The following is a 22,839-nucleotide window of genomic DNA, read 5'->3' on the forward strand; positions in this document are numbered from 1 at the left end:
TTAATGAACTTTGAAGTGTAGAACTTGAGGTTTGGTTTGCTCAGAACCTCCTTTTGTCCATTCAGCTCCCTCTGTTGGAGTGAATTCCCTTTCCCAAGTAGGTCACCTGGGTTAAGAGTCTAAACCTCAGGTTTCACTCTGGAATAGTTTATAAATGTATTGGTGTCTAATGCATGGCAATTGTACCTGCTGGGCTTCAGGCTCACCTTTAAGGAATGCAGGGTCACAGGGGACCTGAAATGGCTGAAGCCATGGGTTTGGCCATAAGCAATGTCTATTGTTGCTGTGATTTTTAATACAGCAACAAATTATTGCAAAAAAAACTGAAGAGAAAAACTTTGTAAACTCAGATGTTTTGTAATTGTTGCCTTGAACCTTTAGGCAGGTTTGGAATGGATGGCATGGAGTGCCAACATGTTACCAGTGGTTTGAAGGAAACTTTGTCAGGATTACTGGACTACCCAGGTCCCTGATTTATCATCACCAAAATAACAGTGCTTGGAAACCAAACCAGTAACAGAACCTTGAGAAATGGGCAGATGCCTAATTAATTTTACAGAAGGAATGGTAGACTCATGTCATCTAGAGAAAAAAAAAGGGTTTTTCAGTATCTACCTCAAGTGTAGGGTCACTGCATATGTCTTCATGGAGGAGTGTATTTTTGTAATGTTATTGACATTTCTTAGTAAAATATGCCTTAATTCATAAGTAAACAAACACTGAAATCTTTTCAAGCAAATGTAAATTTCACAAGTGTAGAGGCTGCTGTTAATATTTTGGCCATTCCTGTGGCATCGTTTTGATGTAGAATAGCTTGGAGAACAAGAATGTGTTCTTAATTATAATACCTCATCAGTACTGTTTACTGCTAATTATTTTACAAGGTTTAGAGAAGCATTTAAGATGAAGGTCATGGGGTTACTTGTGAAGTTCTTGGTCCAAGCCAACGTAGGTGAACCGAGCAGGGAAATTTGCCCTGAGATTTCTTTTGGCAGGTCCTGTGAGTGTCTGAGGCACAGGGCTGACCCAGCTGGAAAGAGCCTTTTAAAGAGTGACTTTAAAATACATAACTAAATTACCTTTTTTAGAGGTGGGGAAAGTTGATTCAGTAATTGCATTTCTATATTTTGAGCTTATTAAAAATAACTAAAAATAATTTGAATGATCTTATTTTTGGGGTTTCTACTGTATGTATGTTAGTACTTTAGAGTGTTTGATTGTGTCAATAATGGACGACTTTGTAGGGGTTTTTTTCATGTTTTGATACTTCAGTCAAGGCATTACCGTGAAAAAACATTCAGAATTTTAATTAATCTTCAAATGCCTAAATAGATTTGAAATTAATTTGGTGAGAACTGGGAAAAAACCCCAAACCAAACCTAAAGCAACCCCAAAACCAGCTTAGTGTGAAGGAAAAACACCTTTACTTAACACATTGTCTTAACTGAGGATGAGTTAAATGTTTGAAACAGAGCATTTCTTTACACTTGGAAGTTCTGTTTCTGAAAGCATGAGTGTCCTGGGCTTGAATACTCCTGCAGCTATGCATGTTTTACAATGCAAAGTGAAATACCAGATGCCATATTCCACTTCTATGTGCAAGACTTTCCCTTTATATTTAAAACAAGGAAGTCTATAGAGGAGCATAAAACAGGACACATGGGCCCTTGTGAAATGGGCTTCTTGCACTGCTTCCAGTGCTCTTTGCTTTGCTGTAACTTTGTTTTGAGGTGAGACTGGGCAAGCTGGGATGCTGAGGCAGAGACCACTAGATGGCCCCACTGGTTTCTGCTGGGCTGTGGGTAATTTCTGCATCCCTTGGCAGAATCTGCCCAGGATTAGAGGGAGCAGAGTGATGGTGAAGTTGGTTTTCAGACTAAAATGAGGTTAAACCTATACATATCCAAAACCAGAAGTTGATGTTGGAGTGCAGATACTCAAAATCATGAAGGCATTTTAAAACCCTTTTTGCATGTCAGCCTACAGTCAGTATTGGTTTCAAAATGATGTTCTTAACACTTAGTAACTTCTGTACGTGTTTTGCATGTGAGGAGGAGTAAGGTTTTACTTGAAGCAAATTGAGCTTATATTTCTTGGAAGAAGATAGGAAGATGGGAACGTTGGGTTTGTATTTATCCATGTGGATGCTGTTTGTTCAGTTTGGTTTGTCACTCACCTGTGGGCTTGGTTGCAGTTCCATGATGAGTGCAGTTGGAATATGGCTCTGGAGCCTTGCTGAAGGTAGCTAGGGTGACTTGTGACCATTTTTGTCTGATTTCTGGTGTGTCCTTTCCCACCAGTAACTAAACCAGCCATTCCATTTGCCTGTGTGTGTGCTGTTGCACTGTACATCTTTCATGAGCTGGAAAACTGGGTTAAGATGGTGGAATGTCTTGTGTCCAGTCACCATCTGTCTATAAGAAACCAGTTTTCATTGGTTTTGATGGATCTTTGTCTTTGAAGAAAGGAGCTTGAATAGTACTTAGTTAAAAATTTTGGTTTGTTACAAGAACCTTGGTGTTGTGCTAAGCAATGTCAGTTCCAGGGGATGGGCCAGTGCCATGAAAATGGTTGCAAGAGGAAATTTCTCTGATTTCCCACCACGGATTTCTCTAGTGGTTTAAAAATGTCAAATGGAATTCATGGATCCTGAAAGGGTTCTTGGACTTCTAATATTTTCTCTTTTTTATAGTTTTGGTTAAATTTTCTTTTTTTTAATTCTTGAATTGATTATTTGATATTGTTTCTGATGAAAATAGATATTGTGGACCGTGTAACATGGAATGAAGCATCAGTTACATGTTTAAATTATCTTCAAGGTACAGTAGTTGAATGTCTTAGTTTAAAGCAATGATGTGTATTCCAACAGCATTTTTCTTCTAATTTTTCATAAAGAATCCATTGAGATGAAGAGTGTCAAAAGGAGTCTGCGAATGAGACACCAAGATGGCAGTTCCACTGGGGAATGAGAGGTTGAGGAAATGGACTAATGCATGAGTGCTGGGATGTCTGTCCAAGAAAAGGATGTTAAAACGTGGACTCTCATGTTATTAAACCAGAGAAGATCTGGGTTGTGATCATCCTATCAAAATGGACTTTGCATTTGAATTAATCAGTGATATCCAATGATGGATCTGTTTGAGAACTGGGTGGCAAAATTTTCCTTTTGGGTTGTTTTTGCATGACAGGCAAATTAATTTGGTAAAAGATCTGTTGCTGTTGCTTTTGAGAAAATGTAATTTATAAAGTGACTTTAAATAAAAGGTTTTGGTTTATTTCACACTTTGTGTTTGTCCTTTCTGGCTGAATATTTTTATTGAGTTGATACTGAAGTGGGTTACATTTTTGATTGCTATTAAACTGAGAAATACTTTAGCTAAGTACTGGAGGCAAGGTAAAATTTTGTGCTATACTTGGTATTAAATGTGGTTTTCATTTGCAAATTATGTTCACTTTGCCATGACTTCCAATGAATTTTTATTCGCTGGCTTGTTCATTCAGGTGCTTAATATGAGGGGTTTTCAGTACTTGGCCTATTGTCAGGGCACTGCTGCTGAACTTTGTGAAGTTATTTTAAGATGGAATTGATACCAATTGAAGGCTGAGAAAATACGACAATAAAAGAGTACTTGAATGTTTTGTGTAACTTTTTTAGGTATGTTCTTGGGTTGTGTGTGGGTACAGAAACTTTTCAACAGATTTCCTGGACTACAGACTTCCTGAGCAGTCTCTTTGGTCTTAAAATTGTTCTGTGCAAGTGTCCAATGTGCTTCACTGCTCTTGCATGTAGCCTTAGTGTCACAATACTCTGCCATGTTGGTGAGAGAAAATGAGTTATTTTTGATATGGCTACAGATGACATATTTACCTTTGCAAATTAATTCTAAAATAGTTCTAATATTCAAAGTCATTATTTCCTTACAGGTGTCTGGGTGGATCTAATAATTTAACTATAGGCATTTCTTTTCTGTATGTTTCACCTGAAACTCAAAGTTGTCTTTGTTTTGTGCTGGAGGGTCAAGATGGTAAACCTGGTGCTGAGAGAACCTTGAAATTGTATTTGAAAACCCAAACAAAATCCTGTTCATTGTCTGTGTTTAACCATTTGCCTTGCTCGGACTTTTTTGGAAATACCCATTTTTGCCATGATGAGTTGCTCATACCTGTTCCATCCAGCCATTTTGGTGGTGCATGCTTGCCCCAGTTTGGTTTTGCCATGTGTTTTTATGGTGGAGTTGGATTCTGGACCACCATGAAGGGTTCTCATTCAAATGAGTGGATTTCTTTAGTCTTACCAGAAAATGTTTGGAATGGTCTTGCATTGTGGTTTTTAATTCTTGCAGTTGAGATGCAAGGAGTCTTCTGTGAATAATTGGTGAAGTGGAATTTTTTAAATGGCTTGTGGCATTGGGGAGTTCCTAATGAAGCCCCTTGTGGAAAGAGGATGGATGGTTGTAGGAGATAAATGGTAGATCCCTGGAGGAATTAAAGGGGATGTGTTGGTTCTACTGGTCGAAGCCAATGGTTTTGGGCTGTTGGGATGCTGAGCCATGAATGTCCCCATAGAACCCCAAACTAGCCCATTGCCCCTTTGTCCTCCAGTGGTCCCCCAGTGGCTGGTGGCTCTTGTCTTGTTGTGATGCTTATGAATATGCAAGATGTTCTTGTGCTTTGAGGGGTTGGTTTTGGTCGTGGAAGACAACTGGTAGTCATGATCAGGTGGTCAGGGGATACTTGGATCACCTCCATTCCCATGGTGATACTTCCTCTCAATTCCAGGATGTCGTGTTGGAGATGTCCATTGATTGATTTGCAATTGTGCAGCTTGGTTATTGTGCAGCTTTAAAATTAATTTGTTGTGTTAAAATCTGTTAATGAGCATGAATGGGTTAAGAAAGTGCATTGGAAACGAGCAGTTTGGTGGTGTTGGACTGCTTTGGGTGCAGTGCCTTGGTGTAGCTGGTGGCAGTGCTGTGGCTGCTGCATTTGAGTTGTTGGGGGAACCACTAGGGAGGCGCTGTGGAGCTACAGGGCAATCTCAGCTCTGTGGGCTTGGCTTGGGAGCTGCTGGTGCTGCTGTCCCCCCCTGCCAGTGCAGCACTGGGGGGCAGAGGGAGGAGCTCTTGTCTGGGGGTTCTGCCTCCAAACTGGGGGGAAGCTGCCCCTTGGGTGGGGTGACCCCCAGGGTTGGGCTGCTGCTGCCTGCATGGCTGTGAGCTCCACTTCCATGCCTTCAAAATGGCTTGTAACAGCACCACTTCCTGTCCAGGGAGGAAGTAATTTTAGCCCAGGCACTGAAATATTTAACAAATCTTTAAAACAAAAGGCACAAATTCCATTTCTTTCTGGCTTCCAAAGGGTGCCTGAGCCACATGGGGTTAAGGTGCCCCTTGAGCTGGGGTAGTTGGAAGGAGCCAGGGCTGTGGGGTAGCAGGCACCCTTTAGGTGGAGGCTCTCTCTTTTTTTGGTAGAAATGAAGGGGTGGGTCTATGGTACATCACCTGAGTTGTGGGGTAAATGTAGAGAGTGTCAATCAAAGGCAGAGCTCAGAGCTGGGAAGGAGCTCTAGATGGCGGCTGTGCCTTAGAGAGAGCGCGCTCAGCTCCGTGCCTTCCCCAACACTTTACGCAACTTTCCCTAACTTTCAGGCAGCCTCAGGGGGCCCCCACAGCCCCTTGCCTCTCCTAGGCACTAATCGGGGGCCGAGCGGACCTTTTTCGGGCAGAAAAGCAGCTTTTGAGGGCTCCCTTTTCGTGCCTTGCTGGAAAGAAGAAGCCGTGGAGAGAGCCCAGGTCGTTGTTTTTCCAGCTTAGAAGCCATGGCGTACCTCCATTTTTGTGCGCTCTCCTAATGAGCTTTTTCCCCCGGACATTTTTGTACTAATTACCGCTTCTTTTGCTTTATCGGCAGCATATTTTTGGGATTAGAATATATATTTTTTTTTCATTTTCTGAAATTTGTATTTTATCGGTATAATTGCAAATATTTTGGATCCGATGTTTTTCCACTACCCGAAACTAATATCGACTTGGTCCTGGCGGCGGTGCATGGATCAGGTAGGTGAGCAATTAATAATAATAATTTTTAGATTTCTGCCGTTTTGAATACTTTGATTTTCGACCGATTTGTGCTGTATTGGGATGACGCAATAAGATACAGAGATTATTTGCATCCAGTGTTACTTTGGGAAAGTTTGCAGGATGCTCCTCTCCTGTGTTTATTCTCGGATTTTTCTTGTAAAAATGATTATTTGTTTTAAATCTCCGGTTTGCCGTGTTGATCAGTGCTGTGTATTGTTATAACAATATCATTGCAGCGTCAGGACTTTGTTCCTGATAATGAAAGCCAGTGAAACGAACTGGGACCTTACCTTTCTTTCAACTTTTGACAGTAAATACCTGGGCACAGGACTTCAAAGCAAACAGACACCCCTGACCCCCTTTTAATATTTAAGAATAAAAAGATGATGAGAAATAAGGACAAAAGCCAAGGAGAGGAGGGTTCAGTCCACAGCAATGCATCGAGGTATGACCTATCAACTTTCTTTTTTTTTTTTTTTTGTAAAACCTGTGAATACCCTGTTTACTTTGACAGCCTTGGGTTACTGTCAGTGCTTAATAGAAAACATTTTAGTGATTTTGCTTCCTTTTTAAGGAATGACCTTGAGATTGTTAGCATGCCACACCCTAATTTTTTTTGGTAGCAATTTCTGAAACTTGTGTTGTGACTTAAGGGCCCATGTCCTAGGCAAAAGGTACTGTACCTTTATTCAGGGCAGCCCTTGCCCCTGTATGATGTTTTTCCAGCTTTTGAATTTCAGTTTTTGGGTTTTTTGTGCTGTGAAAAATGACCTTGTCGGTTTAGCCATTGCTGCATTGCACCATTTTACATACAAGGCAAATTTTTCTTTGAAGAATCTCAGAAGTCTAAACTTTAACTGAGGGCCATACAGAAGCCTGGTGTAGTAGTAAATTATAGTAAATAGGCACAAGAAAAAGTTACATGAATGAAAAAAAGCTTATTTTAAAATATAAACTGGAAAGTGCCTGTTTGTCGGATACCTCTTACTTCAAATTTTATTTGGGCTTGTAGAACTTTGATTCTGTGGAGGTATTTTAGAATATTTTTATACAATTTAACCAGACTTTGTCCTGCTGGTGATGGCATTTTGTTTCATAAAATATACACTGGGATTGTTAACAAGAGGCACCAAATGATTTGCTTGTTTTGTTTAACGTATTTTTGCTCAGAGTATTTTTATTTACTTTTGTCAAGTAATGAGATTCTTTACAGAATTTTAGAAACTTAACCTTGATGTGGGAAAAGTATGAAATACTGAAAATGTTTGTTTGCTGGGAATGCAGAAGTACAATTACCAAATCGCTCATTTTATATTTAAAAGGTCGGCTCTTCCAAAAATTGGAAATTAAACTACATGCATTTTTGGTTTTGGTTTGTAAATATCACTGAGTTTTGCATTTTGTTAATTTCAGTTGAATCTTGGTCTGTTTCTTTTTCTCTGGTGTTGTCTTCCTGCATTTTTAACCGACATTAATAAAAAAGAACTCTGAACTGTCTGGTGTATCACATGTGCTCTATGTGATGTTCAGGTGTTTGAATAGTATTCTTGATGTCCAGTATTTAACCTTCCTTAAGCACATGAACTTGAAATAGTGTGGCTATATATATTATTAAATTATTGTAACCTTCTAATATAAACTTCGATGGTATTCTGGGTGTATTAAAAATGCAGTCAAATTTTAAATTCTAAAATAAATGTGGGCAAGATTGTTTAATTTGAAATTATTAATAACTAAATTAGCCTCAGGGATTGTTGAAGCACTTAAACAGAGCTTTTCTAATAATGCAGTTGAAAAACACATCAGATTTTCATACTGAGCTTTCTTTACTGTAAATGCTGCACACAAAATATTATGTAAAAAGTCACCATGTATAAAAATTATTTTGCAGATTATGTATTTTTTTTTGCTTTTTTGAAGTGGATATTATCAACAAGAGCAGCAATTGACATAATTTGTTGAGGAAATTGGAAGTATTTTACCAGTGTTGGAAAGGAATAGGAGCTAAAATCTGAGCCATGTAGCAGGAGTCCCACAGGGGGTTTTGTCCTTAGGGGTATGAGATTTGCATAGTGTCTCGTGTGCTTTTGGGGTTTTCATTGAAAAGTTATTTATCATAATTGATCATTTACATGTAACACCTGTTGTGTCAGGTTCCCCTTCTCCCCCTTCACATCTTTTTTTTCCTCTGAATAAACCTGCTGTGTGTGACACCGGCACACCTGAAGTGTGGGAACAATTGAGCACAGGATATTTGCAAGTGAACCCTGTTGAGCTTATTTGTGAGGTGTGAGTCAGCTCAATGTCATAAAATGGGCTTTACTTCCTGAGGTTGACCTGAAGTAGGGGAAATGATTTCTAGGAAGTAAAGCCACCACTTTGCTGTATGGTAACCCCAAAATGCACCGGTGTCTGCGCTTCTCATGCTGCTGAGACCAGCTTGGGATCCATGGAAGTACCTGGACATGGAAGCTGCACAGTCCTGGTGGGAACCCTGGGTGGTGGAGGAGGTGGATGTGGCCGGTGCCATTCACCTGGGCTGGAGAAGGGTGTTAGAGTGGAAGAAAATACAATTCTTTCACACCACTGTAGTGCCCTAACTGAGGGATTGACTCCTCCTTTTCCAGTTCTAAGGGAATACAAAGGCCTGTGTGGAATAAACAGAAATGTCTGAGAATTGTCCCAAAGCAGATGATTTATTCTTGGAGAGAGAGATGGTGTTAACTCTTCACGGTTTGTAAGCTGAGGCTTGTACTCCTGCCTCTCCAGGTGCCCAGCAACACCTGTTCTTTGTGCTTGGACAGTAAGTCCAACTTGGACCTGAGGGATTTTATGCAACTTTGCCCAAGGTAAAAGTTGCTCTGGGTCTGCTGCAGTTCCTGCTGACCCCCACCTGTGTGCCTGAGGTTTGCATCAGTAATTGAACACAATCTGCTGTATTTTCTAGCATCTTCTGTGCTGCATGTGTGAAAGGCAGGTAGTGTGAAGGTACCTCGTCCATGGTCGGCCCCCATGGGAAGTGCCGAGGCCAGGGGCAGGCTGGGGCCCCCCTGAAGCCCAGAGTGAGTTTTGCAGGGATAGCAAGTAACAGGCATGGGGATAGATACGTAGTTTTCCTTTCCCTTGGCCTGTATCTGTTGCAGTTGCTCTACCACCTCAGAAATACCCCGCGTGGGAATGGTTTGAGCTGCAGACCCTGCAAGGCTGGGCCAGCCCTTGTGTCTGTATCCAGCTCTGTGCTTCTCTAGCATTAAAACATCTTTTTTGGGGGGAAATTTTGCTTGTAGTGGATTAGCTCCTGGGCCATTTTCTGTGCAGGGCTGGAGCTCCGAGGTCTGAAATGGCTGTTTTTGCTCAGCAGCCACCTCCCAGCGCAGGGCTTTGCGCAGCACAACACCCTCGCCTGACGTGGCAGCCATTTTATGGAGATGTCGGTGCACACGAACCAGCGTTTGGCCGAGGGGGGGGGAGAGGAGGGAAACGATCGCGTTAGGCACAAACTGCCCCCGGTGTGCGGCGCGGGGAGCAGGGGGCAGCCCGTTGTGGCCGGGGCAGCGGCGGGCCCGGGGCGGGCGGCTGAGGCGGCGGCGTTGGCCGGCGCTGTCACAAAATGGCTGTTCTTTGTGCCGCACCGCTCGGGCGCCGCGGGAAGCGGCCGCGGGGTTCAAAGGCCGCCCTGCGCCGGCCGCGCCGCCATTGGCTGCGCGCGCCGCGCGGGCCCCCGGGAGCGGAGCGGGCCGGGAGCGGCGGCTGCCGCGGCCTCCCCCCGCTTCCGCTGCTCTGCCGGGCGTGGGCTCGCTCTGCTCTGCTTCATTTTAACGGGCTTTCATTTTAATACTGCCAGCTATTTTCAGCAGGCACTTGAAAAGAAGCAGGGCTATTTTTTGCTGCGGATTTTTTCTTTTCTTTTTTTTTTTTTTTCTTTTTTTTAACTTCAAAAGGAATTGTAGAACGCCATAGTATTCCCGGAACATCTGTCTTTTTTTTTTTTTTTTTTTTTTGTCTTTTTTTTCCCCTTTTATTTTTCAGAGAGATATACAGCTTTCAGTATCCTTAAATCACCAAAATTCACTGTTTGCTTTCAGTGTGTATTTTGCCACTGATTTTCTCTCAGCTGAGTAGAAACATCGAACGCATTTGTTAAAATGCCTCAAACTGTGGGTTTCAAGGTTTTATCCGGGTGATGAGTTATTTTTTAGCTGTTGTGGCCATGTGCATGTGCCGAGGCTTTCAGTTTCATTTGCACCGCATTCTTCAACAAGGTTTTTTTTTTTTCTCTCTCCCTTTTTAAGCTTTAACCCTTTGTGCAACTGTTCAGAGCCTTTTTTTGAAAAGGAAAAATGCTTGATCAGTGCGGGACACAAAAGGAATAATGTGCAAGGAATTCATATGAATCATGATGTAATCTGCAGCACAAAGGAGATTGTTCTTGTTTTGCTTTGTTACTTCTGTTTCACATTACCCTCGTGAAGGAAGTGTCTCATCTAATTACGCATGCACAATCCTGAGGCTTTCAACTCCTCTGTTCCCTGTTTTGTGATTGCTGCCAGAGATGGATACAGTGTATACAGTGCTATAAAAAGAGCTCACCAACTGCAAGAGGCTACATTTAGCTGTAGTTCATTGTTCTGGATTGTTCTTTTTTTTTTTTTTTTTTTTTTTAATTAAACATCTTAAATTGCAGAGATTCTCTAAAATGCATGACTTTTGCTGAATAAAAATTGGAAAATGGGAATGAAGAGCTCACCTGGGTAATTGTGTGACCCAGTTTGTGTGGCACAGCCTGTGCTGGGGCTGGGGCGTTGCCATGGCCGGGTGCACGTGTGTGCAGGCATGTTCCCAACTCCAGCCAAGGCAATGTGGTTCAGATGGCACACTGGAGCCTGTTCCCCTTTCTGTCGGGTTGATGTTTCACCTGCCGCACTCTGAGGGCAGCAGTTGCCCTTATCTGCACCTTCCCCACTTCCTGCAGCGCTGATGCCAGCTGTGGCTCGGTGGTGGCGTTTCCCAGAACGCGGATCCCGGCTGTGCCTCGGGAGCAGCGCTGGGGCTGCCGTAACCACATTTCTGTGTTCAAACAAACACTGCCACTGGCAGCCTTGACAGGGCTCGGAAGGAGGGCCAGGAAGGCCCCGATGTTTCATTTCAATCTCCCTAACTCGGTATAGGGATAGTCCAATTCCTGTCTCGGGGTGTTTCACCCCACAGAGAGTTAATCATAGCACTGGCAGGTTACTGAGTTGCCAGACTTGTCTCTGAGGAGTTTTTATACTGGGACATCTCTTAATTGAGGTTTATCAGTGCTGGTGTTGAGGAGCAGGTGAAGTACCTGAGACAGCAAGCAGGAGTCTTAGGGACTGAACTGAAGCTTCCCATGCCACGGACTGGCTGCTTTTGAACTAGAGACAGCTCAAGTAAACCTGCTTTGGGTGGGTTTGGCAGCTTACATTGTTATTGCATTTCCTGATACATAACCTGGAGGTGTGTGTATCCACTCCATCTTGTTTCAGGTTGCACATGACGGTCCCAGCAGGAATTGCAATGTTAAATTAGGCTGCTAAGTTCTGGAGATGGAAAAGGCTTCTAAATCTCTCCTTGCCCCTAGCTGAAATCCAGCTCAGGAAGGAGCTGATAATGGCTGGAGAAAGCTTGTGTTCTGCTTTATCTCTCCTCTCCTTCAAGGAAAATAAATACAAACAGCATTGGGGGAGGGGAAGGCCAGGATTACCATAATTAGACAGAAGCAGCCTTCCAGCAAAGGATGTGCTGTTCTACTGACATGGTGTCTTACATCAATCTTTCTGGTGTGCTTTTATTAATAGACATGTGCTAAAATGCCACGTGAAGATGCTCTTTCAGTAGGTGCTGGTGTGTATGTAAAGCCCCTTTCACATCCTGTAGAGGAGAATTGAAATAAAAGAAAAAAAGCCCAGAGAAAAAGTTTACCCCTAGTGACTTGCAGAGAAGCTTTTGTAAGTCTGTCACACTGTTAATGCCTCATTTTCTTAGAGCAGGGAGTATCTTTTGGATATAATGAGACAAATGTTGCTGATTCTTTCCAAATGTGCAGCAGCTCATTTTACATTACAGCTTGTGTGGCACTGCTGCTAAATTAACAATTTTCAATCTTCATCTTCCTTTATATTTACCTGTGGGCTGAGATAACCTACTCTGTAGTACACGTGCTTTTCTTACCTTGACTGATAAGGGTTAAAAATTAAAAAGTTTTTAACAGTGATCTCAGATTCCTTTCTGGTATTGTGCTGGAAGTGCTGGCATGGCGTTTGATCTTGGCAGGGCTCAGTGCAGTGTGTCTGCCAAGCTCCACAGACGGGATGGGATGGGACGCTTAACACTTCATTGCTCACCAACCTTTACCCCAGCTATGAACAAGGGTGTTGCAATGTCAAGAATCCACTGACTCCAGAACACTCGACTCCTTAGGAAAAAGCTGTGTTGCAACTATTTATGTTTCTTGCAAGTGTTATTGTTTGGTATAGATGACTTAATAGAATTGCTAATACGTTAATTATAGGAGTCGTTTGCAGCTCTCTGATGGGGAGGAATCTCTGTACTTCACTGCAGAGTTGTCACCAGTAGAGATTTGAACGCAATGTGCTGCCTGTAAAACTTTAGGCTTACATCTCTTGTTTAAAAACAGCTTTTAAGAGTCACTAGAAATAACCCCCTCAGGCCAGGTCAGGCTCCCTTATTCTGAACTGCAGGTCACCTGGAACCATAAAGGAATTTCTGCACCGTCATGGTCCTAAATTTCCATATACACTCCATGTCTTTGATCTGAGAGGTTGTAAAGAAGTTTACAAATATTAAGGGAGAAAAAGTACCCACTTTTTCAGTGTGCACACTCCTGCCCTCTCACGCATCCACACGTCCTTTGCCAATGGGCTGCACCGGTGTGCAGAGTCCCCTTTGTGCTGCCGCCGGGCTCAGCCTGGCTGTCGCTGGGGGCCATGGCGCAGCGGGGCTGGAACGGGAAGGGCGGAGGGCACAGGGACAGCCCTGCCCGCTGTCTGAGGAAGGGCTGCACCCCCGGCTCCTGCTCCTCTCCTTGGCTGGGCGTGAGGAGGAGCTGGGAGCTGCCAGGAGCAGCCGGGCTCCGCCCGCTGCTGTGGGATGTGGAGCCCGGAAACGCTTCGGAAATGCTTGGCTGCCTCCCGGCGAGGGAGAGATGGGCCCTTTCAAACCCGGGAAACTGCAATTGTTCTCCCCTTTCTGGGCAGGGAAAGGGAAGGATGCTGCCTTGGAGATTATCAATGGTGCTCCTTAATCAACCAGACAGGTTTTGACTCCTTTTGTCCCTCTGTTTTTTTGTTTTTTTTTTCTTTCTTTTTTTTTCTCTGTCCCCACTAGACATCCCAAGCATTTTTAGCCTCTGGCTTAAAGATCAGAGGGCGAGAGAGCCAGCTCTCCCCGTCATGAATGAATTGCTCTTTTTGCTTGCTTATGCAAACACAACATAGTGTCTTCCTAGTGGAGGAAAAAAACCCCACCAGCTTTTGGAAAGTCTGTATCATTCAGGATAGCCCAATGTGCTTTGCTGAGCTGTAGCAGAGCAATGAGGGATATATTTAGCTCTGCCTTTGGCATTTGGGAGTCCTGTGCTGAGGTAAGTAGCAGTGGCCAGAATAGGCTGGAAGTTTGCAGACACAGGTGTATTCTCCATGACAGCTTCTCACGTGCCTGTTTAAGGGGAGAAAAAAAAAGTTGCTGATCATAAAAGGAGGTTAAGGAAATATTTTTATGCTGCTTTGAAGAACTTGTTGGTAATCTGGAAGGGCCAGCCCTATCACCGTGGGAGTTTGTTGTGCCCATTTAAGGCTGGCCCAGATTTATACAAACCGTATTTTGAGTATTCAGAGTTTGAGACTCACTCCTAAACAGTATGAGGAGCCTGGTTGTGTTTAGAATATTCTAGTTTAAGTTCTTGCTCGAAGATCAATGGTTAAAAATACCGTTCATAGGTATGGAGAGTAGAGGCACAGGAGTATTTTTCTTCCTTCCCTTCCCCCCATTTCTACTTTTCCCTGCAGGTAATAAACTGGGAAAAGCTCTTTCACCAAATGACCCATCTCAAGGCTTCTCACTCAGAAAATCTTTGCCTTGAGAGACAAGCAAGCACCAATCACTTTTTAGCAGACTTTCAGAATAAAATCAAGGGAACTGAAAAAGCTAGGAATGCATTTATTTATATTCAGTGTCACAATCTGTCCTTTGCTTGGCTCTCCTGCACACTCCATGTGCAGTGTCTGTATGGCTTTGTCTGTGATTACTGTGGTATTTGCTCAGTCCTCTGTGCTACCCGTATTATCTTCTCTTTATCTAGTGATCTGTAACTAGAACCCATCTTGTGTTCTTCTCCCTGGCTTGTTTAGCCTAAAGGTTAAATTTAGTTTAGTGCCTTTTTACAGCTACCCTGTGACTTGAGTGCACATATCAACATTGATGGTGCTTGTTTGTATTTGCAATATATGTAGCCATTTCGTATACGTTTGTATAGAAACACAGAATGGTTTGGGTTGGAAGGGAACTCAAAGATCATCTCATTCCAACCTCTGCCATGGGCAGGGACACCTTCCCCTAGACCAGGCTGCTCAACAGCCCCATCCAACCTGCCTCAAATGCTTCCAGGGAATGGGGCGTTCACAACCTGTCTGGACAACCTGCTCCAGTGCCTCAGCAAGCTAACAGCAAGGAATTTTTCCTAATATTTAATCTAAACCTGCTTCCTTTCAGTGTGAAGCCATTCCCATTTGTCCTGTCACTACATGTTCTTGTAAATAGTTTCTTTTCATAATAGGGAACATCACATTTATAGATCAGATATTAAAAGGAAATGTTTAACAGCAGCCAGTCTTCATCTCAGTCGATGTGTTTGCCCTTTCTGTGGTTTGTCACCATGCTTGTGTGTCCCACAGTTTGTACAGGTCACTTTAGGAAGACAGATCTGTTTAAATAATTTTAAGTTGGTGGCTTGCACAGGCCTTGCTGCTCTATGCTTTGGAGTAAATCTCAGGTTGGTTCTGCACTGGTGGATGGGAGTGGCAGCTGGCAGTCTGAGCTGAAGAGCTGTGGGGGCTCAGGAGCCCCTCTTGGGTAGAGTTGGCTCTGCCAGACATCCTTGGGCTGACCCAGCAGCTCCTCCAAGCCTGGGCTGCTCACCCTCTTCTCAGGATCTATGAGATTGGAAAAGACCTCTGAGATCATTGAGTCCAAGCTATTGTTACATTGTCCATCTGCAACTCACCTGCACTGCCAAGTGCAGTTTATTTCCACTGTTCCTGTTACTGTAAAGGCCTGGTCCTGCCTGGGCTTAAGCTGGCAGTGAGCTGCTGTTTCTCTGGGCTGTCCAGGTGTGGTATCAGGAAGCCCAGCAGGTCCAGCCAGTGCTGGGAACACGGTGAGCAGGGAGGGGCTGTGTCCCAGCCACCTGCTGGGGCATTCTGGTGCCAGTGAGCTGCTGGTGTGCCCCTGGGTGTCACTTACCCACAGCACTCGGACGCTGTGGCCAGCAATGCACAGGAGTTAAATATAACGGTTCCTGCTGTCACCCAGCCCCTGGTGTTATCCAGCCATGGGATAATCTGCCAAGGTCCTTCTCCAGCCTTCACAGGGTGGTTTTGCTGCTGCCGAATCCCTGCAGAGATTGCGAAGCTCAGTGGAATGTTGCTGTTGGGATTCAAACTTGTTTAGATTCAAAACATTCACAACAGTTCTTAAAGCTGGGAGGAGCTTTGCTTGTGGGAGGGTGTTGGGTTATTAATCCTCCTTTATTCCCCTGTCTGAATTCAAGTTCTGTCCCTCAAAAGCCACATTTTAAACGCTGGGGCAGAATGGTCCCAGTTAGAGCCATTCCCCAGTCAGTTCTTGGTTTCACAAATGCATATTGGGGACATTTTTTCAGCTGTCTCACACCTTCTGGAAGCAGATCTACTGTTAGTTCGTGCTGAGAACTTATAAAATGATTTGCTGTTTGCAAAGATGATCCCCTATAAAAGGAAGTCATATGTGAAATATTAAATGCAAAATTTGGAGGCTTCAAGCATGTGGTAATTGCCTTTTAAACTCAGATACCTCACTGTAAAGGGTCTTATCGCTGCCTTTCAGCTACTTATTTCTTGGAAGGATCATGTTCTTGGTAAGGAATGATTTAGTTTTGCTCCCCTTCAAGTCAGGAGCAAGCTCTTAATTAAAGCAGACTTACAGCCTAAAGTATTTCTTAGAAACCAGAGGAATGTATTTGGCTGAGTCTTTGCAGATCTCAGCTTTTTTTTCAGAGTTTCTTCAAAGAAATTACCAGTGGTCCATCTGTTGCTTTCTTTTCATGTTCATGGGTGTTTTTGGAGGAGGGTGGTCTGGCTGAATTGTGATTTTTGTGATAAATAATTACAGCTTATTTCTTACTTTTAGTTCAATTGGAAGTAGGTCTTGTTTGGATGCTAACTCAGGGATATTAAACCAGGACAAATTCCAGAAATAACTTCTGAAAAGAGGACTTGGGTCTCTAGGTATATACAGTGTTAGACCAGATTTGACATCTAATGTTGCTAATATATTATATTCTGTTGGCAGGTAGAAATGCTTCCTGATTGTCCCAGTGACAGTTAGAAAGGATTCTTTTATGAAAACAGGCCTTTCAGTTATTTTTTATCTGATCGACATAGAAAAGAAGATAAACACATATTTCGCCTCAATAACAGGTTGTTCCTTAATTAAAAAAAATAAATTATTTGCAACAGCCTTCAAAAGGACATAACCACTTCTCATCTGTGTTTCTTTCCTTAGTAGGGGAAGCAGGTGTGCAGGCAAATATCTGCACATACAGATGTGTCTGCCATCAGAGAAGTCTCCCTCTTTTCAGATGGCACAGTTCACAGTCTGAAAAAAAGAATTAGCGTTCAGACAATGTTGTGGATAAAGCACATGAATTATGGCTCTTGATGTGCAGAGAGCCTGTCTTCCTGTGTCCTTGAAATAAAGCTTAAGGCTTTGAGGAACAAAGAGCTCCAGAGCAAGAGGAGGACAGCAATTACTGTTCTGCCTCTAAACAAACACTGTCAGAGCTGTCTGGCCTCAGTCTTGCCTGGGCTGTTAAAATTCTTATTCCAGCTATTGCTCAGAAATCTGACTGAAGGAAAAACTGTCTTCCTCTTCCATGCGTCCCAGTGGGACAGGAGACACCAACATGCCTCGAGCAGAGCCTGATGCTGCCACTTATGTTGTGACAGCCGAGTTTGGATGCCTCCAGATCCCATTCTTTTGTAGAGGCCCGGTGGGATGGTGTCCTTCTGAGCCCTGCCCATGGACACCATCTGTCCCCAGAGCTGCTGGAGTGCCATTGCCAGGAGCAGTGTGGCACCACCATGGCTTATGGCTGTGGCACCACCACAGGTCATGGCTGTGGTATGGCTGTGGCACCACCACGGGTCATGGCTGTGGCAATGGAGAGCTGTGGTGGACAAGGGGGGGAACTGTTGTAGAGCCCACACAACAAGGGGTGTAGTGGGACACTGTTCCTTTAGTTCTCATGGATAACCTCCATCCATGGACAGGGCCTGGGCATGGCCTGAGATGGCCGTGGTTCAACTTGAATTTTCAGGGCTGCTTTTAGGACACAATGTGATAACCCAGCTGCCTCAAACCCAGGCTGGGACTGTGAAACAGCAGCCACGGGTGATGGCTGTCCCCGCTCCTTGAGGAAGGGGCTCTGTGCCCCCTCAGGCTCGGAGGGCCGCGCTCCCCACGGTTCCCCTTCCCTGGGGCAGTGCCAGGGATCCATCCGAGGGATCCATCCGAGGGATCCATCCCAGGGATCCATCCCAGGGATCGGTCTCAGCCCCGCGGTCGCAAGATGGCGGCGGAGGGGCGGTCACGAAATGGCGGCGGCGGCGCCTGAGGGCGCGCGGGTGCTGCCCCCTGCCCGCCTCCCGGCCCACAGCCGCGATCCCGGGATTTGCCCGGCCCGGAGCGGGACGGGCCGCGCTCCCTCCGGGCATCCCCACGTGGTAACCCCTGCGGAGCCGGATGGAAATGTACATGTGCACATGCGTGCTTTGGGTTGGCTTTTGTTTATGTTGTTCTTTTTTTTTTTCTTTTTTTTTTTTTTTTTTTTAATTTTTCTTTATATTGTTTCTCCCTTGAATCATGAAATCTGAGCAAAGCCTTTCATGTGCTTTATCACTTTTGTACAAAAGTAGAAAAAAAAATAAAAAATCTGTTTAATTCCTCTGCAAAGTTTTCCTGACTCTTCTTTCATTAGTGTTATACTTAAGTGAATATTTTAATATCACAAACACATCCGGTTGCCAGTGGAAAACTGACTGGGAAAGGGGTGCTCCTTGTTCCAAAAGTTTGTGGCATCATCATTGTGTTTTTATTTGTGGCAATGGGGTTTGAATGCTGCCTTGCAGCCCACATATGGTAAGGTGTCCTGAGATTTCAGTTTGGTTTTTTGGATCTTAAAATAAAAGATATATATGTTGGGAGTGATTGGGCAAAAGTATTTTAATATTTTGGCCACCTAAAATAGTTTGGCCTCTCATTGTTTTGTTGAGGAGCTTTTATTTAAGGGGATACTTTGGGTGTTAGCCCATTTTTATATAAAGATACAAAAAAAAAAAAGAAAAAAAAAAGTGGGGGAACTACACCTACTTAGTGTTCTGCTCTCCCATTATTGGCTTGAGAAATGCAGCCTGCACAGCACTGGTGTAATCCTTTAAAGAGAAGCTGCTCCAGCCACAAGCCCGTATAAACTTCTTTTTTCTCCCCTGTTGCTAAATTAATTATTTTTGCAAAGAACATAACATTTAGCATCATTCATGGTGTTATGGGCATAGTGTTTTTGATACTGGTCTCTTCCAGAAAGCGGATATCAGTTTTATTTGGAACCACTGGCCACACAGGGATGCAGTGGAGAGCCGTGCTGGAACAACTGCTCATCTTTAATATTAGAGAGTGGTCTGTGGATGCTGCAGCCCCTGCTGTGCCTTTCTCTGCCTCGCTCCAAGACACCCAGACCCTCCCAGGAGAACCTGTGCTGCTGGTACTGCTGATGCTTCTCCTCACCTACCTCCACTGCTTTTGTTCCGGTGATGAGCAGGAGATCCTGGACAGGGATTTTTGGGGCTGCACTCTCACCCGTGTTCACTGCCAGTCTGGGAAGGAATTGCCTCTGCTGCAGAATGCCAGTGAGGGGTGTACACACAGGGTCCACACTTGCATTCAGGCTTTTCCAAACCTGTTGTTGTGGCTCAGGATGTGTCTCAAGTTTGCTCCCTGCGTGTTTCACAGCTGTGTCGGTGCAGTTAAAATGTAACCTCTTCTTTCTCTACCATTAGTCACTCGGCATCCGAAGAAGCCTCTGGCTCTGACTCTGCAAGCCAGTCTGAAAGTGAGCAGGGCAGCGAGTCAAACAGCAGCTCCGAGTCCTCTGAGAGTCAGTCTGAATCCGAAAGTGAATCAACGGGTTCCAAATCCCAGCAGACCCCTCCTGAAACCAAAGAAAAACCAGCCTCTAAGAAGGAAAGGATAGCAGATGTTAAAAAGGTATTGCCCCTGCTGCTCTGCACGGACACGTTACTCACGTTATGGAAGGTCAGGCAGCAGGACCTCAGTGAAGCTGTGCCCAGATTCCTGGCCACTTTGCACATGGACCAAACAGCCTGTGACCTCCAGTGTCCCCAGGGGCTGTTTGGGCTGTGTGCTGGAGCCCTGCTGCTGTCACCCTGGAGAGCAGGAGCTGCTGTGTTTGTGGAACAACCCCTGGGGCACCTGGTGCCAATGAGGGGCAGGTGCCTGTCATCAGTACATGATCCTGTCATTTCATCCTCTCCCTCTGTCTTTCCACTCCTCTGTTCTGTCTCTCCTCAGAAGCAGTAAAGCCTTCCCCATGTGATAAATACACAGGAAGAAGGTTTGAAGTTTGTCTAGGGTTTGAAGTTTGAACCACTTTGGGTTTTTACATCACTCTTCCTCTCAAAAAAGCATAGGAAAAAAAAAAAAGAACTTCCATTCTTTATTAAGTCCGGAACAGAACAGTGCTTCTTTGTTGGGTTTTTTTTTCCCTGTACCTTCCCAGCTCCTCCCTATCAATACGCCTCAGATAGTCAGGTTCTCCCTCCACTTGCTGTTCAGCAGGAAAGGAGATTGTGGATGTTACTGCTCATGGTATCCCTCTGCACACCCCAGGGCAGAAGCTGCACCTCAGGTACCTGCTTTACCTGAGCTATGGAGGCACCTGACTAACGCAGGGCAGTGTGAGGTGAGAAAGAGGAGCCCAAATACCATTTGGAGACAGTGAACTGAGTTCACTTGGAAGGAGAAAATTCTGGTTAGGTCAGCTTTGTTTGTTTGTTTCTTTGTGGTGTGTAACCATCCTGTTGTTCTTAGCCGTGGGTTGCACTGGGCACAGCTTGCTCCTGAGAGTGAGTTTTATGGAGAAAGGTGCTGTGTGTGTAAAGCATAAGGAGGAAGGGCAGTGCTTCCAGCCTGTGCTCCCCACGGACCTGCCAGGAAGAAATAAAGGATTTTGTTACCACCTTCTCCCTCCCCAAAGCTCCAGGCTGCTGGCTCAGGTAGTGGTTAAATCCTCCAGTGTTTAGACTGACAAGGGAGGATGAGTTTATAAGGCAGTTGTGGTAACACCATATTAAAATCTGTGGTCTACTGTTGATAAGTGGGCACCAAAGGAAGTCTTCTCTCCCTCTGAAGGATTCTAAGAGCATGTCCCTAACAATAAATGTTAACATTATCCTGTGAGGAAGTGCATCCATACCCAGGGTGATAATTAGCACGGGTGAAACATGAAAAGGTCAGGACACCCTTTAATAAGAAAGCCTCTCCCTTCCTTAATTTCTCTGTTAATGGGTGTCTTCCTTAGCTAGGTCTAACCTAGGCATGTTGATACATCTTCCCCTTGAATAACCAATGCAATTAATTATTATTGTTTATTTGGTATTTGCCTAGATACACCCATGAAGGCGAGGTTAATCTGTGTTAGGTGCTATTAAGATTTGTCATGGAAGTTGCTCCCACATTCAAAACCCATGCCATTTAATAGATGAAAAAACAAGTTCTTCAAATGATTTGGGGATGGAGCATTAAATTTAAATTTGAGAGTTTATTCTTTCATGAGAATGTACCTCAGTGCTTGCATGCCCAACAGATACACATTGTCACAGTCTGTCCCTTATCCCGTTACTGCTTTAACAGAGGCAGAAAAATTGCTGGGCTGCAGCCTTGTATCCATCATACTCTCAATCCCATCACTACTGCACCTGGCAGTGTAGTTTGATTTCCTTTTCCTGCCAGTGGCATGCAGAGGTATTTGAGGATTGGAGAGAGAGAGAATCAGAAGGAAATGAATCAATGTAGGGAACTACGAGCTCTGCTGAGGGAGAGAGGAGTTGCTGGTGTAGGAATTTGAGGGGCATGGTGGTGGTTTGTGTCTGCCCTGTAACTCTTGTGTCCTGTGTCACCAGCACAGCTCTGCATTCATCCCCCTCAGGGCATCCTTTTTTGTGTCTCCTTCTCCTGCCCATCCACAAGAACAATTGCATGCTCTTAGTTTATTGAACTGGTGAGGGCCTCGTTTTACAGCAAAGAGCACAACCATTGCCAGCAGTCACCTCTGCACATCCATGTGTCCTGCACTGCCAAACCACATTCCCATCAATGCATTCAGGAAAGGAACCAGCAGCCACTGCCTTGCCTTGCCAAATGACAGGGTATCTTGCTCCATTTACCATCCAGGCTGGGCCACAGAATTCACCTTTGAAGCTGCAGCTGGCCATGTCTCCAGGCTGGTGGTGGGGCTTTCCACCAGGAAAGGAATTGTGCTGGAAGCTGTTAGTGACAGAGAATTGCCCTGCTGAGTTGTTAGGTCTGTTCAGTCCACATCCAAGGTGTTGCCTCCATTCCTTTGGCACCAGTGCTGCAGAGGGCTGGTTACCTCAACACTCTGTCCTTCAGCCTGAGGGAGCTGGAGAGTGATTTGTGCCTCAGTGGAAAGATGGACCACTGTAAAGATAACACTGAGATAACACATGCTGTTTTAGAAAGGTGTCAAATATCCCAAAATAATAATAATAATAATCTTTCCAGCCAGTTTTTAAACTGTCCATCTGCTGGTTGCTAATTCCCTAATGGTTTTTGGTTGATTTTTTTTAAGCCACCATCAAACTTCTCTAAAATGTCAGAAATAATTGGGGTGAAGCAGGCCTTCTGATGGTCTGTTTATTTTGCAGATGTGGGAAGAATATCCTGATGTTTATGGGGTTAGGAGGTCAAACCGAAGCAGACAAGAACCGTCACGATTTAATATAAAAGATGAGGTAAGGAAAAAAAAAAGGATGAGGGATTACTGAACATATAAAACCAATCAAACCCAAAGAGGAAAGGGAGGTCTCAACTGCATTGCCTTGTAAACACTGAGTCCCAGTTTGGTGCATGGATGTTGGATCTCACAGATCCTGCAGCTGGATCCTTGGCCTGAGACCTCTGGAGTGAGCTGGACACTGCCTGGGCTGACATCTGCATGCACTGATCTGATTGCTGCAATGGGGCATAATGCAAGTCTGCTCTGCTGTAGGAATATCCTGGAGAGGAGTCTGTGTAATTAAAAAAACAGTATGAGACCAAAATGCAACACAAATCCAACCAGGAATAAAAGAAAGTTCCCAGAAACACCTCATAGCAACAAAACAGTCATTATTGCCCGTCCTGGAATGGATCCCACTAATAA

At 44.3% G+C, this 22,839-nt stretch overlaps 1 protein-coding gene across 3 annotated transcripts in view; it reads left to right on the forward strand.

The window, feature by feature from the left end:
* The window catches only part of CHD2 (chromodomain helicase DNA binding protein 2), an 85,174-nt gene that overhangs the window by 24,607 nt on the left and 37,728 nt on the right, over positions 1-22,839 (forward strand). For 2 of the 3 annotated variants that reach the window (XM_058033090.1, XM_058033088.1), the window contains exons 5-8: positions 2,896-6,056; positions 6,392-6,525; positions 19,436-19,643; positions 22,343-22,429. In XM_058033090.1, coding sequence (XP_057889073.1) covers positions 6,464-6,525; positions 19,436-19,643; positions 22,343-22,429 — 357 coding nt within the window. In that variant the 5' untranslated portion in view covers positions 2,896-6,056; positions 6,392-6,463. Of the gene's footprint in view, positions 1-2,895; positions 6,061-6,391; positions 6,526-19,435; positions 19,644-22,342; positions 22,430-22,839 lie in introns of all 3 variants that reach the window. The other variant, XM_058033089.1, reaches the window with a different exon arrangement.

Source organism: Melospiza georgiana, chromosome 13 (genome assembly GCF_028018845.1).
Source record: "Melospiza georgiana isolate bMelGeo1 chromosome 13, bMelGeo1.pri, whole genome shotgun sequence".
Taxonomy (NCBI): domain Eukaryota; kingdom Metazoa; phylum Chordata; class Aves; order Passeriformes; family Passerellidae; genus Melospiza; species Melospiza georgiana.